Source organism: Nicotiana tomentosiformis, chromosome 5 (genome assembly GCF_000390325.3).
Source record: "Nicotiana tomentosiformis chromosome 5, ASM39032v3, whole genome shotgun sequence".
NCBI lineage: Eukaryota > Viridiplantae > Streptophyta > Magnoliopsida > Solanales > Solanaceae > Nicotiana > Nicotiana tomentosiformis.
Window position 1 is genome coordinate 24,392,346 of NC_090816.1, and position 19,060 is coordinate 24,411,405.

Here is a 19,060-nt window from a genome sequence, read left to right on the forward strand (position 1 = left end):
CACTTATCACACCCCTCAAAACGCACCACAACTCACCCTCGATCGCTAAACTTTGATAAATGATCACCCATATACCTAAATCCCAAAAGCACACCACGGAAACCTGATATACGTGGAAACCCTATACATACCTGAGCCGACTGAGAAGGACCTACTCATTCAAAACATGGCAAAGGAACTCAAGAAACTGACGGGGAGAGTCCAGCGTGTTGAAGGCGCAATGGGTGTTGAAGGTTTAAACTATGAAGACTTGTATTCCAGCCAGATGTAGAACTACCGGAGGGTTACAAACCTCCCAAGTTTGAGATGTTTGATGGCACTGGTGATCCTAAGGTGCATCTGAGAACCTACTATGAAAAGCTTGTGGGAGTGGGTAAGAATGAGAAAATCCGCATTAAACTATCCATGCAAAGTCTTACATGAGACGCAATATCTTGGTAAATTAGCTAGAATCCGAAGAAGTGAGTGAATTGGGTGAGCATGGTGTCGGATTTCATGGACAGATTCAGGTTCAATATAGAGACGGCACTAGATGTTTTCTATATCCATAACCTCAAGAAGAAGCCGAAAGAAACCTTCCACGAGTATGCTACTGGTTGGAGATCAGAGGCTGCCAAGGTGAGGCCTCCACTTGAAGAAGAACAAATAAACAAGTTCTTTGTTAAAGCTCATAATCCGCGGTATTACGAAAGGTTGATGGTTATTGAAAATCACAAGTTTTCAGATATCATCAAGTTAGGGGAAAGGATAGAAGAAGGAATCAAGAGCGGAATGGTGACCAATTTTGAGGCACTACAAGCCACCAACAAAGCCTTGCAATCAGGAGTTATCTCAACGAAGAAAGAAGTGGGTGTCGTGGTGGTAGCCAGGGCCCTAAGTCTCCCCTCACATACCAAACACCTCCACCCACATATCAACCCTCACCTCTAAAATACCAATACCCTGCCACCACCTACCATACATATAATACCCAACCTGCATATTACTATTCACCTCCTCCTGTCAGCCAAAACTACCCAAAACCACTACCAAACTTTGACCATAGAGCTCCCACACAATACACCCCAATCGCTGAACCCATAACCCAATTGTATGAGAGACTAAAGGCCGCTGGTTACGTCACCCCTATTCATGCTGTTGCTGTTGAAAACCTTTCACAGTGGGTTAACCCCAACAAAACTTGTGCCTATCATTCAGGCATGAAGGGTCATACCATTGAAGAATATTGCATGTTAAAGGACAAGATTCATACACTGATTGACACCAAAGTTATACAAGCAAAAGAGGCCATGCCGAATGTCCGTAATAACTCTCTTCCTGATCAAAGGGGCGAAAGAGTGAATGTGATAGAAACTGATGATGAATGGGATCAGGAGGGATCCGTCGGACTTATTCGGGAGAGGGATGCTCCTAAAACATCTCTTGTCGCCCTCTCGCCGATTGTGGTGCAAACCCAAGCACTGTTTGAGGTCGAGGTAGCTACACCTTTCACTATGATGGTAGCTCCAACACCGTCTTATAAGTCTGATGTCGTCCCATGGGATTATGTGGCAGAGGTGAGAAGAAAAGGGAAGGCTAAGATGGAAGAGACAAGTGATGTGCAAGGAATGTCCAGAACCGGCAGAGTTTATACACCTGGGAATCTTGGAGGAACAAGCAAAGAGACCACATCTAAGACACCCGTCGTGGAGACAGGCACTGATGATCTTTGGAGGAAGGTACATGCGTGGGAATACTCTGTTGTTGATCACTTGAACAAGACTCCCTCCCATATATCCATCTTATCGTTGTTGCAAAATTAAGATGCACACAAGAATTCCTTGATAAAGGTATTAAGTGAAGCCTATGTGCCTACCGGTATCACTAGTGGAGAGATGGCCAATATGGTAGGACAGGTACTGGAGAGTCACAAAATTACTTTCCACGAAGACGAGCTACCTCCAGAAGGGTTGAGTCACAACAAAGCGTTGGACATCACTGTACAATTTGAAGACATGTTCATCGCCAGGGTCCTGATAGATGTGCGTTCGAGCCTGAACATATGCCCGCTGACTACTCTAAAAAGGCTGGGCAAAGGCCCGCATGAGATATGGATAGGAAGCATGAATGTGAAGGCGTTTGATGGGTCTCAGAGAGCTACTATCGGAGAAATCAGCCTTGATCTATAGATGGGCCCGACCTGGTTCAACCATGAATTCCAAGTGTTAGACATATCCGCCACCTACAACTTGTTATTGGGGAGACCATGGATACATGAAGTTGGGGTGGTTGCTTCTACTCTGAACCAGGTTGTGAAGTTCAAGTGGAATCCTCAAGTGGTAATTATTCACGGAAATGGAAGCAACCCTATCTACACCAACCAATTCGTGCCAGTTATCGAGAACATGAGGAAATTGGGAGGAGAAACGTACCTCCGCATTGAGCGGGTAAACGCAATTTAGAAGGATCGATGGTGGAGAAATAAGATAGAAATCATAATGATGTGGTTTGGATATGAACTAGGCTAGGGACTTGGCCGAAAGATTCAAGAGATCACAGAACCAATACGACCACAATATCATTGCACAACTTTTGGTCTCGGGTATGAATATATTGTGCAAGAATACCAGGATTGGACACTGCCGGGGGTGCCGATTACTATATATTGGAGCAATCCATACCACCGCTGCACCATACTTTCACAAAATGGTTTGAAGTTGCTTCCTATAAGGTTGTGACTAAGAAGATCGTAGCGGATTTTGTCCTAGATTGTATTGTTTGTCGATTTGGAGTACCTGAGTAAATCATTACCGACAACGCTGCCAATCTCAACAATTATCTAATGAAAGCCATGTGTGAAACATTGAAGATCAAGCACCGGAATTCTGCAGCATACAGGCCGCAGATGAATGGAGCCGTGAAAGCCGCCAATAAGAACATCAAGAAGATATTAAGGAAGATGGTAGACAACTACAAGCAGTGGCATGAGAAGCTACCATTTTCTTTTCTCGGGTTTCGCACCACAGTTCGTACGTCAACTACGACAACCCCTATCTACTGGTCTACGGTACCAAAGCTGTTATACCGGCCGAAGTGGAGATTCCCTCCCTAAGAACTATACAGGAGGCTGAGCTCAGCGATGTGGAATGGATACGAGGCCGATATCAGCAACTGGATCTCATTTACGGTAAGAGGATGAACACAGTGTGTCACGATCAACTCCATCAGAATAGAATGGCAAGGGCTTTCAATAGAAAGGTTAGATCGATGCAATTCACACCGAGGCAATTGTTGTTGAAATGGATCTTCCCCCGTCAGGATGAAGCAAAAGGGAAATTCTCACCTAACTGGTAAGGTCCTTACATGGTTCACCGAGTACTGACAAGAGGAGCGCTTATACTTGCAGAGATGGATGGAAAAATATGGCCAAAACCTATCAATTTGGACGCAGTCAAGAGATATTATGTTTAAGATTGTGTTTGCACTTTCTCTTTGATGTAACATGATCTACACTTTACCTGATTCCCATTTAAGAGGGGATACGTAGGCAACCCTATGGCTTTGGTCACATCATAATAAAATCATCATTCTCCTCTACGGTCAGGAACTGGGGCAAGATTTCGAGTTTTGTTAATCTCATTACGTCGAAGATTGCCAAGAAGTGTATTGCCGGAAGTGTGTATTTAAACTATGGTAGAAATTTGAGGAGGGTCCTCGAAATTCCAAGTTGAGTAGGTTGCAATGTCTAGAAATATGTCACAATCTCCGGTCCGACAAAATTATTTGTTTTATGCATCATCACATATTTTAAACAACTGCATTTTTCACAAATGATTTACCACAAATGCATATTTTTGAAAATTTAATTTTTCTGTGATAACCATATGTTACCCAGGGTGACTCAAACAAGGCATCAAGACAAGGAACAAAGGTGAAACGAGGAATAAAAGGCACGGGCCAACCTTTCCCCCAAAAATCACTATTTTTCTTTGAATTCTGGCATAACAGACATGACAAGTATGTCCACAAATACATAACAAGAATGCTATCTCCACTAACAGAAGTCACCAAGCACAAACGCGTCAAGCTAAGGACCACTTTTTCCTCTCACATTTAATCATTGCTTTTCCTGCATAGGGCTAAGCACTGCCCTCCTTACATTACATAGGGCTAAGCACTGCCCTCATCATTGCATAAGGCTAAACGCTTACTTTCTCTATATGAGACTAAACATTGTCTCCATTACATTGCATGTGGCTAAGCATTGCCTCAACTATCGCATAAGGCTAAGCACCGCCTTTCACTGCATGAGACTAAACGTTGTCTCCATTACATTGCATGAGGCTAAGCATTGCCTACACTATCGCATAAGGCTAAATGATGCCTTTCCTTGCATGAGACTAAGTACTGTCTCCATTACATTGCATGAGGCTAAGCATTGCCTCCACTATTGCATAAGGCTAAGCATTGCCTTTCTCTGCATGAGACTAAACATTGTCTCCATTACATTGCATGAGGCTAAGCATTGCTTCCACTATCGCATAGGGAAAAACAATGTCTTTCCTTTCATGAGACTAAGTACTGTCTCCATTACGTTTCATGAGTCTAAGCATTGCCTCTACTATTACATAAGGCTAAACGCTGCCTTTCCTTGCATGAGACTAAGTACTGTCATCATCACATTGCATGAGGCTAAGCGTTGTCTCCATCATTGCATTAGGCTAAACGTTTTCTTTCCTTGCATGAGACTAAACACTATCTCCATCACACCGCATGAGGCTAAGAATTGCCTTAATTATCACATAAGGCTAAGCATCGCCTTTCCTTATATGAGACTAAGAGTTGTCTCCATTACATTGTATGAGGCTAAGCATTGCCTCCACTATAGCATAAGGCTAAGCACTGTGTATGTTGCATTTGCATGAGGCTAAGCATCGCCTTCATTATTTCATAAGGATAAACGCTGCCTTTCTCTTCATAGGGCTAAGCACTGCCCTCATCACATACAAGGCTAAGCGCTGCCTTGTTTTGTCCTCGCATATGATTAAGCATCACATGTTCCCTCTATCAAATGATTGATATCACTGCATCTTTGCATTTCATGGGTTGAATATCGCCACGTTGTCCGAAGGCGTCATAGTCTGAAGGCATCATCCTCATAGCCCGATAACATCATGCCATGGCCTGAGGAACTCTCGAAACTGCATACCACTATTCAAAGGTGTCATAGTCCAGAGGCACCATCCTCATGGCCCGAGGACACCATTTCTTGGCCTGCGAGTCCCTTATCATACGCTTTATGGCCCAGGACGTCATGGTCTAAGGACATCTTTGCAGGTAACTCGGGAGCTAACTGTTCTACAAACGGGAGCAATTTTCGCTCTAGTTTCCGTTCACATACCTTGATTATCTCAAACATAACCGATAATCAGCAAATTGTTTTCTTTGTCCCATAACCACCCAAACCTTTACCTCAAATATCCATTAAATTCAAATTCGTGTTCATAGCTCCACCAGAAATTATCCATTACTCACGAAACTATCCTATCTAAGAGATCCTTTTTGAAGCACACGACCGCTCTTATAACAATTCCATCGGTTTCGTTCACCGTTGGATCCAGAACTACATACGGCCTGATTCCCATAACACCGGGGATATGTAGGCAACCAAAGAACTAAGGTTCGGCCCCTATTTTTTCAAAAAACACATCATCATCACTCATTTCAGACAAAATTGGTCATCATTTTCTTTACCTGACAACTCTTTCATCATTCTCAGGTAAAGAAGGGCAGCTGCTGATACCGAATTTTGCCCTCATATTTTATAAAATATTATATATACTTTCAAAATATCATTTTACATCATCACTCAATTTACAAGAGTCATATAAGTATTTTCTATAATTTTCATAATTTGTAAAGCTTTAAAATTGATTTTTCTTACATTTAAGTTGTTCAAATATCTATTAATTACCCTTTCAAATTATTTTTGTGATGCCTTAATCATCTAAATTTATTATTTATACCCACATATATGTTTTATAATATTTTTATTTTATTTCATATAATTACATTTGTATTTTGAGCTATTCACATAATTTTGCAATAATAGCCTATATTCTATACATAATTACATTATTTACACTAAAATATCACTTTTATATTTTTATAATGTTAAGCTACTATTTTCAATCATTTTTATTTCATAAGTAATATTTTTATTATTTATTAATTATTAAACAATTTTCATATATGTAATTTTATAGCCCAATGAAGGGCTAATTTTCGGACCAAAACAGGCCCAAGGCATCTGGCCCATTCATTTTACTCTTCAGTAGCCCAAACTAAACAACCCCAATCATCTAACCCGGTCGCAACCCGTCTTATGATCCGCCTCGCTTCCTCTTTAATCCTGGCCGTTGATCTTAAATGGTCAACGGCCTACAACAGCCCTTCCCTTTTCTTTATAACCCTCGCCCCAAACCCTAGAGACAAATCCACTGCCCAGCCGCCTCTATTTTCTCTCATCTCTCCTTCTCCCTCCTTCATAAACCCTAGCCGCCTTCCCACAGTCTTCTCCAAATCCGATAAAATCATGGATTCCTTCTGTGATTTACTTACCTTTCACATGTTACCTCGTTGTTACTTACAAGACTATAGTGTTACTTAGTACTTGCCCCATTTTTGGCAAATACCAATCTCCAAATCAAGGAGAATCAGCTTTACTCTTCGAGATTTGGACGATATTTCATCTGCATACACTCGCAACCAAGGCATATGGGTCTGATTCAGTGAGATTTATTGGCTATTTGTGTTCTCTTTTTGAACTAGGGTTTATACAAGTTTCTCCTAAATTGAAGGCCCCGATGTGTTACTAGGTTTTTCTATATTTTTAATTGAGCCTGTAATTATTCAATTTGGTTTGTAATAACTTGTAAAATTGAATAATGGGGAAAATTAGTAAAAGGAGGTCGGGTACTCTAATTCTCGCATAAATGGGTAGAAAACATGCCTATAGGGTCTAAATATTTTATTTGCTATCTTGTTTGACATGCTCTATTTCTATACACTGATAGAAAGCATGCCTATAGAAACCCATGCACTTCACTTGCTCAACATGTCCTCTTCTTGTACATTATTAGAAAACATGCCTATAAGAATCTAAGTGTTTCACTTGTTCACATGTTCCATTTTTATATGCTATTAGATAGCATGCCTATAGGATTCAATATCATTGGTTATTTGCTCTATTATTTTGTGTTGTTAGATAGCATGCCTATAGGATCGCGTTAAGTAATTAAGACTTGCTCCCATTGATATTCATCCAGATACCATGTCTGTAGGACCTTAATTGATTAATTAAACCATCGTTGTTACTATTCTTATCACATTATCCACCTAGAAAACATGCCTATAGGGATAAACAAAATGAGTACGTGTTCATATACCAACTATTTAAAGAGCATGCATATAGGATCAAAGATGGATAATTCTGAGTTTTCAATGGTATTACAGCCCAAGCGCAAATCACCTAGGGATCATGCCTATAGGCCTCTAATAAGGATTATAATCAGCAGCTTCAATAATCTGGCTACAGGTACTGTCTACGAGATTTTGTTAAGACATTCAATCACATAGAAACCATGTCTATAGGTCTTAGACAACTCTAGTGTATTTCGACTACAAACCTGTCTACAGTCGATTACTGCATAGTTTGAAAACTGTTTCGCGTACATTTGTGCTTATTTGTGGAGGCTAACTTGAGCCTTTAATTGCTATTATGTGCAGTCCTACCTGTTTTGAATGCACGACTAGTTTTATCATTTTGAGCACCCTAAATAAAGTCTAGAATCACCCAAGTAGTAGGTCCAAAGCCTCTTAGACCATAGGCATGGGACGGGTAATACACGCATAGGATGCGGTTTAGAATTGTACTAGAGCGCTTTAGGTAAAACAACTCTAAGATAGTAATCGGGTAGCAGGAGATGATAGTATGTGCATGCTGAATAATATGAGCAACCATTATCCTAAGGGAGTTGCGTAGTATTATTTTTGTTGCACGGGGTGATCCTTTAGGCTAAATAAATTAGGACCCCCCCCCCCCCCATTTATATGTTATTGTTTGCACTTATTCTTTGAATAATTAAGTTGTACCTTGTAACCCATAAAGACTTATACTGATTATTTATATAGTTTACATCTTGCACAAAATTTTTTACATTTGATAGAACCTTTAAATTCCTTGTCTTCCCTAACTTATATGATCACTTAGGATAATTATAATCCGATAGTCCCACATAGTGTAAACTTCAGTCAGGACTCATAGTTGTGGACCTCGAAGAATGTCGTATCTACTTTACCAATCCGATAGAACCTTTTGATGAATAATGTTGTGTCTACTTTACCTCTTGTAAAACCATGATCAAGTAGAAATGAGCTAAGCCTTTTGTACTAGGCTCGAGGAGCTTGTTTGAGTCCATACATGGCTTTAGTAAACTTATACACATGGTAAGAAAATTGTGAGTCTTCAAAACCAAGAGGTTGTTCCTCATCAATAAAGCCATTAAAGAAGGCACTTTTGACATCCATCTGAAAAAGTGTAAAACCTTTAAAAGATGCATATGCAAGAAGAATCTGAATAGACTCTAATCGTGCTACTGGAGCAAAGGTTTCATCATAGTTGACTCCTTCCTGTTGTGAGTAGCCTTGAGCTACTAATCTGGCTTTGTTTCACACTACTTTTCCATCTCCGTTCAACTTATTTCTGAAAACCCATTTGGTTCCAACTATGGCAGCATTTGCAGGCTTAGGTAACAGTTCCTAGACTTGATTCTTATCGAATTGATCGAGTTCCTCCTGCAAGGGTTGTACCCAGCTGGAGTCTTTTAAGGCTTTCTTAACTTTCTTTGGTTCTATTTGAGAGATGAGTACTATATTTGCCTTTTCTTAAGAGCTCCCCTCATTTTAATTCCTTCACTCGGATCTCCTATGATAAATTTTTGAGAATATTCTTGCTCACTTCTCCACTTATTTAGATGTGTTCCAACTGCAGGAGTAGTTGAATCCTTGTGTGGTTCAGGTTGATTATTGGCAGGTTCACTAGTCGACTCTGTGATTGCGTCTATGCTATCAGTCGACTTTTGTGACTTGCTTGTCTGTGATGTTTCTTGGCTGATATCTTCATCACCTACAATAATTCCTTTCTCGGCCGTAGTGTTATTTTCATCAAATATGATATGCACTAATTCTTCTACCGATAAAGTACATTTATTATAGACTCTAAAAGATCTACTATTAATAGAGTAACCAAGAAAACTACCTTCGTCACTCTTTGGATCAAATTTTCCAAGGTTGTCCTTACCATTATTGTGGATGAAGCACTTACTGCCAAATCGATGAAAGTAGCCTATATTGCGCTGTTTGCCTTTCCATAATTCATATGGAGTTTTCTTTAAGATGAGCCTTATAAGACATTTGTTGAGAATGTGAGAGGTTGTGCTTACTACTTCTACCCAAAAGTGATTTGGAAATGAATGTTCTAATATCATTGTTCTGTTCATATCTTGTAGGGTTCGATTTTTTCTCTCAACTACTCCATTTTGTTGAGGTGATCTTGGAGATGAGAAATTGTGGGTATATCCTTCATCATTGCAAATATCTTCAAAACCTCTGCGTTTGAATTCTCCTCCATGGTCACTTTGGAAGGTTGTGATGAGATACCCTTTTTCTCTTTCAACTCTTTTACAAAAAATCTCAAAACATTTCAAAGCTTCATCTTTATGAGATATGAAAATCACCCATGTAAAACATGAGTAGTCATCAACAATAACAAAAGTATATCGTTTATCTCCAATGCTAGCAGTTCTAATGGGTCCAAATAAGTCCATATGAAGCAATTTTAAAGGCTTGGTCGTAGACACAATGTCTTTGTTTTAGAAAGAGTTTCTAGTTTGTTTACAAATCTGACATGCGTCACATACATGATTTCTAGCAAAATTGAGTTTGGGAAGGCCAATAACTAAATCATGCTTGGAGAGTTTCTCAATTAGATGTATGCTTTCACGACCAAGTTTCTTATGCCACAACCATGGATCATCATATATGGATGCTAAACAGATATGTCTATCTAGATTTTCAATGCCATCAAGAATATAAACATTTCCATACCTTTTCCCTGAAAGTATTGTTTCATTTGACTCATCTTCAATGGCACATCATGTTTTCTTGAATTTGACTTCGTACCCTGAATCACATAGCTGACTTATACTCAAGAGATTATGGTTGAGTCAATCTACAAGGTATACTTCTATAATATCATAATTATTGTTGAATGGAACTATGTCGGTGCTAACTATTTTTCCTTTTGAATCATCGCCAAATTTGACACTTCCTTCATTTATTTTGTAACTTCTTTGAACAGATTTTTGTCACCCGTCATGTAGTTGGAATACGCACTGTCTAAATACCATTTTCCTTTGCGACTCTTTCTGTGGTATTCCTGCAAAATATTATTATCACCTTATTTTAGGTACCCAAGCTTGCTTGGGTCCTTGCTGGTTAGTTCTACTGGAATCATGTTTGTTTTTGGGTTTCCAAATCCATCCTGAATTATTAGACTTACGAAATCTACAAAAGGAATATTTATGTCCAACTTTGTTACAGTAATGACACGCAGTAGTTGATCAAGTTTTTGATCTACCACTTGTGGACTTAGTTCTAGCCGGTCCTTTTCCAGTTGACTTGTAAGTCGTCTGGTTAGACTTGACAGAACAGTGACTGGCAGATTTGTGCATGCCATTCAGTTGCATTAGCAATTCCTGAACCTCATCTTGAAGTACATCTCTTTCGATTTCACATACATCAACTTTAAGTTCCCAGTCCTTCGTCTCCCTATTGAGTCTTTTCAATTCATTCAACATCTTTTGAAACTCCTTTAGGGTAAGATCAAGTATATCCTGTAATTCATTACATCTATCACAGACATAGGATCTTACCTCGCTTGTTTCACCTCGTGCCATGAAAACATTTTCAGTGTCTTCTTTGCTTTCATCATCTGATGTATCTTCATCAGTCCAGCATCCAGAATATTTGTTCATATCATTTTCTAAAATAGTCATGAAGCATAGGTTTGCTATTTTCTCATGTTCTGAGATATCTTCATTACTCCAGCTTCCGAAGGATTTGTTTTTGTTGAATCCTCTAGAGACTTTTATTTTAAGTTTAGAGCATTCATCTTGAACATGGCCATACCTTCCGCATTCAAAGAAATTTCCATCATTTTTGTCTTGTTCATTGTATTGCCTAGTTCGTCTGGATGGCATCCTTCCCTTTTTTGTATTTCTATATCCTCTCATCAATCCATTTATGTTTCTTGACACCATGGAAATTTATTTTTCAAGAGCTTGCAGATCGTTATTAATATTATCTTTAGGTCCTACAGTTATAGTTTTGAAAGCAATCATTTTCTCCTTTACTTCCTGAATTGTTTTCTTGAGATGGGTTTTCTCAAATGCTATAAGATCTCCTCGTATTTTATCATATGAATGTTTGTTTAGTTCTTGGGATTCGAGTGCAACTAATTTTTCTACCATATGGTAGGCAAACTCCTCAGGAGTTTCCAAACTTGATCACCATTTGTGTAGGGTTTACCAAAGGCTTTCCGATCGCCAATGATTTTGCTAAATCTTGCAAGCATTTCCTCAATGGATTCTCCTTCTTTCATATGGAAGAGTTCATAATCATGAACCAACGTGTTTATTCGAGTTTCTTTCACTTTGTTGGTTCCTTCATAAGTTACTTCCAATTTGTCTCACATTTCTTTGGCGTTATCACAGCTTGAAATTTTCTCATACTCTTCTCCACTTATAGCATTATAGAGCAAGTTTCGTGCCTTAGCATTAAATTGAACACAATAGACATTTGCTCATCTGTGTATTCATCTATATCTTCATGATCAATGAGTGGTTGAGCTATTGTTGGCAGTGGATAGTTCCCTTTTTTATGACACACCATACTTTGACATCATAGGATTTTGCATAAATTTTCATGCGTACTTTCCAGTTGGAGAAATATTGTCCATTGAAGTATGGTGGCCTTACTTGAGATGTCCCTTCTTGAAAAAGTGATCCAACTGTTACTTGGTTTGACATAATCTTTTCTCACTAGCTGTTAAGCAAAAAATAAAAAGTGTGAGATCTACTCTAATATCAATTGAAAGTACAAGAGGGGGTGAATTGTCGATTTTTCTTTTTGTATTCTAAGTAGTTGACTAGTTTACCAATTAGTCTACTTAAGATAAGAAACGAATATAAGTAAAGCAGAAATAAAGTGCAGGAATTAAAGACACCGGGATTTTTATACTAGTTCGGATTCAATGTGAATCCTACATCCAGTCCCCTTGGGTTGCAAGAGTGCTCTCTTTCAGTGTTGAAGTTCCTCGATTACAAGAGAGTTGATGTAGTTTTACACCAACAGCTTAGTCACTATGTCACTTCTCTCTTCTTGATACAATGTCTCACTAGTGTTTATCTCCTTTTCTTCTCTCACTAATTACATAGCAGATCTAAAGAGAACTACAATACTTGTTTAAAGTAAAACAAAAAGAGTGATATTAGTTCATTCAAAGTATATCTGCTTCACGACTGGTACAGATGTATATATACTTCGTGAGGTCTTCTTGACTCTTGATTGATGTGAATCTTGAGAGATTACAGACCCAAGGAAGTTGATCCTTGAAAGGAATCATAGACTGATTCTTTCCAAGAATAAGGTGGAGCTTCCGTTGATTTGCCTTGACTTGTGGCCTTGATATACTTTTCTTCCGTTAAGCAAATCTTTCTGTTATTTGAGCAATCAAAGTTGGATCACTTGATTATGGGCTTTATCGCTCTACCTTTGATAGAGGAATCTCCAGTGCATAAAGTCACAATCTTGTTTTCCTTTAATTTGAGACCTTCCTATAATTTTCTCCGTCAATCTACTATCAAATCCTTGATTGATTTTCGCTACTTCTTCCTTTTTCGTCTCTAATCTTTGATATTTTTCCTTTCCTTTGTTTCCGTTGATAGATATTTTCCTTAATTCTTTTACTTCTTCCTTTCTCGACTTCTTCCAAACTTGAATGATATAGCTTCTTGAGTCCTTTATTTTATCCCTCGTGATCTTGCACCATAGTAATATGTTATTTTTCATCATTAAAATTTATATTTAACACAGGTGAGTGATGGTAGGAAGATAAGGTTTTGGCACGACCCTTTGGTTTCGAAAATGAAGAGACGGAGCGAGGATTTGAAGTTTGTAAGTCCGAAATGCCACTAAATCAACTAACTAATTATTATGGGTTCGAAATTTAATATTTATATATATTTAGTAGATGTTTTAACACATACAAGATCCGACCCAAAAGCTATTAAATTTGACCAAACCCATAGTTTATATGCTACCTCCGCCCCTGGCCATTTGCCTCTAAAAGAAAACTTTCCATCCCTATTCAGATGTGCAAGTGATCCAAATTCTTATAGTGCAGACGTAAGGCAAGACTTTGGGTGGTTCATTCATCTTAGGAGATCATCTTGGACCATTTCTCTATTTGTGCATTTCATCCTTGCGCAGGGACGGCTATGTTATTCTTCTCTATATCATTCCAATTTTATCAGATGTCTATGAAGGAATATCTTATGAGAGATCTTAATGACTTGGAACTTGATTATTTTCTTTCATGTTAGAGTTTTCTTAGTTGTTTACCCTCTCTGTAAAGTTGACATTTTCTTTTGGATGTACTTCTCCAGCTTTGCTAGCTGGTTCACATCAATAAGACACTTACTTTAGCGATCAAAAAAACATAATCACAAAGTATCTAGAACAATAGGCAGAGGCGGATATAGGATTTAAACTTTAAGTGTTCAATCTCTAAGTGTTTTTAGCATTGAACCCATTATATTTGAAGTTATGGGTTCATATCTACTATTTATTGCAATATTAATAAATTCTTACACATAAATTATATTACGCATCAAAAGTACTGGGTTCAAATGAACCCGTACCATAAGGCTAGATACACACCTGACTGCAGGTACCTTCTTGACAGTCTAGGGAGCCCGAAAATTAAGCATGTCTACAAGGAGGAGAATCAACTTGCGGATAATCTAGCCAACTCGCCCGAGCATAAAGCTCAACGTTTTTGATAATATTTTGTACTATGATCCCCCCATCCTTTTATTATAAAGTATTACATATCTACCTGGAAAACATGGGATGAAGTATAGTAGAGTAATCCCAGTATCAATGAATGTCTTATTGTGTAAATATCATTTGCAGCAAAAGGAAAAGACGCCACAAAAGTTTGTGTAGTGGTATAAAAATAGATATGACACATGGATTAATGATATGTTGACAGGTGGCATTTGAACAAGAGCAATAAAGAGGAATGAAGAGGGATGGTAAAACACCCACAGAATTATTTACAAAGATAACGTACCTGGCAAATCAGGAAGGAAGAGATAGGCGCAGGATGAATGGAGACTATAAAAGAGGAAGATTCATTAATAGCTCCGAATATGAAAAAGGAATCGGCATAATCCCTGATTATACGCGATTGACTATTATTACCGTAACCGTTATAAATAATTTTAGTGACGGGCAATTAATATAATAAATATTAGTAAAGGGTAGGAATTAAGTGGGAGAAAGCGGTTACGTATTCCATCCTTATATAAACTCCGCTTACCTAACGTTGTACGATCATCGAGAAATTCTCAAAAATATGCAATCGGTCTTTATTTCTTACTTCTTTGCTTGATTGAAGATTCTTACTTTCAATTCTTGGAAGAAATCTACTATTAGGATAAATAAAAAACCATGTAGTGTGGAATTTAGCCATACAACGTTATAATGACAATAACAAAGATAATGCAAGTTGATAATAATGTCAATTAAAACATATAAAAGAGGCACAATATTTAACGTGGTTCGGTCAAGGTGACCTACGTTCAGAAGTGGAGAGGGGTAATTTTACTATAACAACCTGTACACAAAAGAGAGTACAAAATTAGAGATGAAACTCTAATTTTCCCAAAATATATCCCTAGAGAATAACCTCACTACAACCACTCACAAAGAAGAGGTTCACTCAAAGTGTTTCACAACACTAACTCTACGGAATATAACAAAACTCTCTATTACAAGAATATTCAAAATGAGTTTCTATTCAAACTATAGGATGAATCAAATGAAGTAAGATAACCCATATTTATAGGGCAAGTTCTTGGTCTCCAAATAAAGAAAAAAAGAAAAAAAGAAAATACTTTTATTCTTTGGCTCCAAGCTATAATGCTTTGGCTCCAATATTAGTCATGGCCAAATTTAGGTCATATCTTATAAATCTCCATCTTGGCTTAAATTGAATGATATAGTTATTTTACTCCACCTCCAGAAAAGCCCCAATGGACTTATATCAAAATTTAATGCCATCAAAATCAGACAAGTGGTCTGATACCGAAATTGTAGTAGTGCCTATAACAGTAGATCCCAATAAAGTATAAAATAAACTAGATCTGTGTGCTCTCATGATCACAAGAGCGCCTTAAAAAAATTTCAGAACATCGCCTTCACCAGTGAATTTGCACCCAAGAGATTCTAAAGTGCTCAAAGAGATGAGATTTTTCTTCAACTCAGGAACATATCTAACATCGTTAAGAGTTCTCTCTACACCATCGTGCGTTCTGATCCGAATTGTACCTTTGCCAATAATGTTACAAGTAGTATTGTTACCCAATTGGACAACTCTACTTTCAACTGAATAATATATAGAAACTAAGTCCCCGTTAGGACACATATGATGCGAAAAACGAAATCTAAAATCCACTCATTATCAAATGTGAAACTATTTTCAGTTGCTAAAAATATAGTTCCCTCAATCTCATCAGTTGCTACACTAGCTTCGGCGGTGTATCTTTGTGCTCATTTTTTCTTTTCTTATGCTTTTCTTTGTTTTTTAGCTTATAGCATTTGGAAAATTTGTGACCTTTCTTATGACAATAGCGATACTCTAAATTATTATATCTTGATGTTGAGTCGGATTTGCACCCAACAAACCAGTCAACTTCCGCTTAGAGTCTATATTGCTCAAATCCATAATAATGGAATCAAAGGTGTCAATATGAGAGAGAATAGAGGTACATTCACCTATACGAATTGTATAAAGTTTTTGCTTCGGATAAAGTCTATTTTTCACCATCCTCTTTATATACGAGATTTTTAATTTTTCCCACATACCTTTGGCTGTGGTTTCTATAGAAAATTCACGTAAAATCTCATTTGAGTGATTTAAGATGATACCTATTTTTGTCTTTTTATATATGACGACAAACTCCTTGTCTGTCATTTTATTCGGCTTCTTCTCCTTTTCTTGCAATGCCAAAGCCATCCTGAATTAGGAGGGCTTCCATCTTTAATTGTCACATCCTGAAATTTGCACTTCGATCAAATTTGTCAACATAAGTCTTTGTTAGAGTCATATTGGCTATTGAAACTAACCCGGTTATAACCGGCTCTGATACCAAATTGTTAGGATCGAACACCCGGGTAGTGCGAAATCTAGCCAAACAACGTTATAATGACAATAATAAAGACAATGCAAGTTGATAATAATGGCAATTAAAGCATATAAAGGAGGCATAATATTTAATGTGATTTGGTCAAGGTGACCTACGTCTACAAGCGAAGAAGAGCAATTTTACTATAACAATTAGTACACAAAAGAGAGTACAAAATTAGAGATGAAACTCTAATTATCTCAAAATATATCTCAAGATAATAACCTGGCTATAATCACTCACAAAGAAAAAGTTCACTCAAAGTATTTCCTGACACTAACTTTATGGAATATAACAAAATTCTCTATTACAAGAATACTCAAAATGATTTTCTATTCAAAACATGGGATGATTCAAATGATGTAAGATGACCCATATTTATAGGGCAAAGTTCTTGGTCTCCAAGTAAAGAAAAAAATAATAAAAGAAAATTTTTGTATTCTTTGGCTCCAAGCTATAATGATTTGGCTCCAAGTTTGCTTTGGTTGTATGATTAGCCATAGACAAATTTAGGCCATATCTTACTGCTACAATAATCAATAAGCTTTTCTTTCATTTGTTTATTGAATATTTGCTTTTCATTACCTTTTATTCTTTTATATTTGGAAGAGTAAAGTAAACTTGGTTATTAAATGTTGGAAAAATAATATCTCGTTCAGATATAATATCCACGGTAAATAACAATAACACAAGAGAGTAACAACGACACTAATATTTTTAACGGGGTAAAATATAATACTCAAGTGGAGTACTATAATACCACTTTAATATTATAACTTGATAGTGTCAAGAGACTACTGCAACAATAATACTCTTTATTTTAAACACCTTACTATGATATTACTCTCTCTAACTCTCTGTTGCTTCTCTCGATTTAGTGTACATGAAATGAAGAAAGATGACTTCTATTTATAGCAAGCCTCACCGTCCAAACAGCCAATCAGATTTGGCTTTTACAAAATTAAATTTGCATCTTTCTAAAATCGGATATGGCACTTGCAAAATCGGATTTGTGTCTTTGCAATTAGCAAATGCAAATTGCACAACTTGTTTCAGCCGTCCATTCAACTTGTTGCATGCAACTTGTTGTCTTCGTTTTCTTTTTTCTTTTATTTTTTTTATTTAAATGGGTCCCACAAATATCTCCCTTAATTTTATTTTTTCTTCTTCATTCCAAGACTTGATCTCAATCTCCGGAAATCTTCAAACTTGAGGGGTTTTGTAAAGATATCCGCAATTTGATCATGAGATTTCACATACTTGAGCTCAACTTCCTTCTTGGCAATGAATTCTCTGATGAAGTGATACATTGTATCTATATGCTTTCTTCGATCATGATACACTGATTCTTGGCAAGTGCCTGTGCGGATTTGTTGCCAATACAAATCTCTGTAGCTTCAATTTGTGGTAAATTAAGCTCCTACAACAATCTTCTCAACCAAATAGCATGACACGTACAAGATGTCGTTGCTACATATTCACCTTCACAAGTCGAGAGAGTAACAATTGATTGTTTCTTTAAACTCCAAGAAATAACATAATCACCCAAGAAAAATACAAAAACAGTTGTATTTTTTCTATCATCAATATCTCCTGCATAATCACTATCACAATATCTCATAAGGTCGATATCACTAAAAGAAGAATAAAATAGCCCAAAGTCAAACGTACATTTTAGGTAACGAGGAATTCTTCTAGCGACTTTCAAGTGAGTAGAGGTAGGAGCTTCCATGAAGCGACTTACTACTCTAACTGCAATGAGTATATATGTCCTGGTACAAGTCAAGTACCTCAAACTTCCCACAAGACTTTTGAAAAATGTGGGATCCACTTTTTCTCCTTCATCAAACTTGGATAATTTTGTCCCAATCTCCATCGGTGTGTTTACGGGGTTGTAATCGAGCATGTTGAACTTTTTCAAGATCTCTTTCATATAGCTTTCTCGAGAGATGAAAATTCCATCCTCCATCTACATCACTTCTAGGCCCAAGTAGTATGACATGAGCCCTACATTCGTCATCTCAAACTCACAGGACATATCTTTCTTAAAAGTTTCAAACAAACTTGGGTTATTACCTGTAAAAATAAGATCATCAATATAAAGACAAACAAGCAAGATATCTCAATTAGTATGAACATTAAGGTAAAGAGAATATTCATGGATACAACGAGTAAACCCATTGTCTTGAAAATACTTGTCGATAAAACTATTCCATGCCCATGAGGCTTGCTTCAATCCATATAATGCTTTCTTTAACCGCAACACTTGATCTTTATGATCTTTTACCACAAAGCCCAATAGTTGTTGAACATAGACTTCTTCTTCAAGAAAGCTATTCAAGAAGGCTGACTGACATCTAGTTGATGGATCTTCCACTTCATTTGCGCTGCCAATGAGATCAGCAAACGAATCGTTTCCATGCGGGCAATATGTGCATAGACTTCTTCATAGTCAATACCTTGTCTTTGCTTGTAACCTTTTGGCTACA

General features: G+C 37.4%; 2 protein-coding genes and 1 non-coding gene across 3 annotated transcripts; 1 reads left to right on the top strand and 2 right to left on the bottom strand.

The window, feature by feature from the left end:
- The first annotated feature begins 480 nt into the window (after positions 1-480).
- Positions 481-2,168, top strand: LOC138892036 (uncharacterized). Its single transcript, XM_070175727.1, has 3 exons — positions 481-846; positions 1,161-1,718; positions 1,830-2,168. Exons 1-3 carry the CDS (start codon positions 481-483, stop codon positions 2,166-2,168), a joined length of 1,263 nt encoding a protein of 420 aa, XP_070031828.1.
- Positions 2,169-13,544: 11,376 nt separating this feature from the next.
- On the bottom strand, positions 13,545-13,652 carry LOC117281405 (U6 spliceosomal RNA). Its single transcript, XR_004512036.1, has one exon. It is a non-coding gene; the product is annotated as a U6 spliceosomal RNA (small nuclear RNA).
- Positions 13,653-17,725: 4,073 nt separating this feature from the next.
- On the bottom strand, positions 17,726-18,540 carry LOC138892037 (secreted RxLR effector protein 161-like). Its single transcript, XM_070175728.1, has 2 exons — positions 18,030-18,540; positions 17,726-17,931 (listed from the first exon to the last, which is right to left on the bottom strand). Exons 1-2 carry the CDS (start codon positions 18,538-18,540, stop codon positions 17,726-17,728), a joined length of 717 nt encoding a protein of 238 aa, XP_070031829.1.
- Positions 18,541-19,060: the final 520 nt, after the last annotated feature.

Bases quoted from the DNA above. Each gene is read 5' to 3' on its own strand.
- LOC138892036 (XM_070175727.1), top strand. From the start codon at position 481: ATGGTGTCGGATTTCATGGACAGATTCAGGTTCAATATAGAGACGGCA. The intron at 847-1,160 runs GTGGGTGTCGTG...AACCTTTCACAG, and splicing joins TTATCTCAACGAAGAAAGAA to TGGGTTAACCCCAACAAAAC. The intron at 1,719-1,829 runs GTACATGCGTGG...TCCTTGATAAAG, and splicing joins CTGATGATCTTTGGAGGAAG to GTATTAAGTGAAGCCTATGT.
- LOC138892037 (XM_070175728.1), bottom strand. From the start codon at position 18,540: ATGGAGGATGGAATTTTCATCTCTCGAGAAAGCTATATGAAAGAGATC. The intron at 17,932-18,029 runs GTACGTGTCATG...AAATCCGCACAG, and splicing joins ATATGTAGCAACGACATCTT to GCACTTGCCAAGAATCAGTG.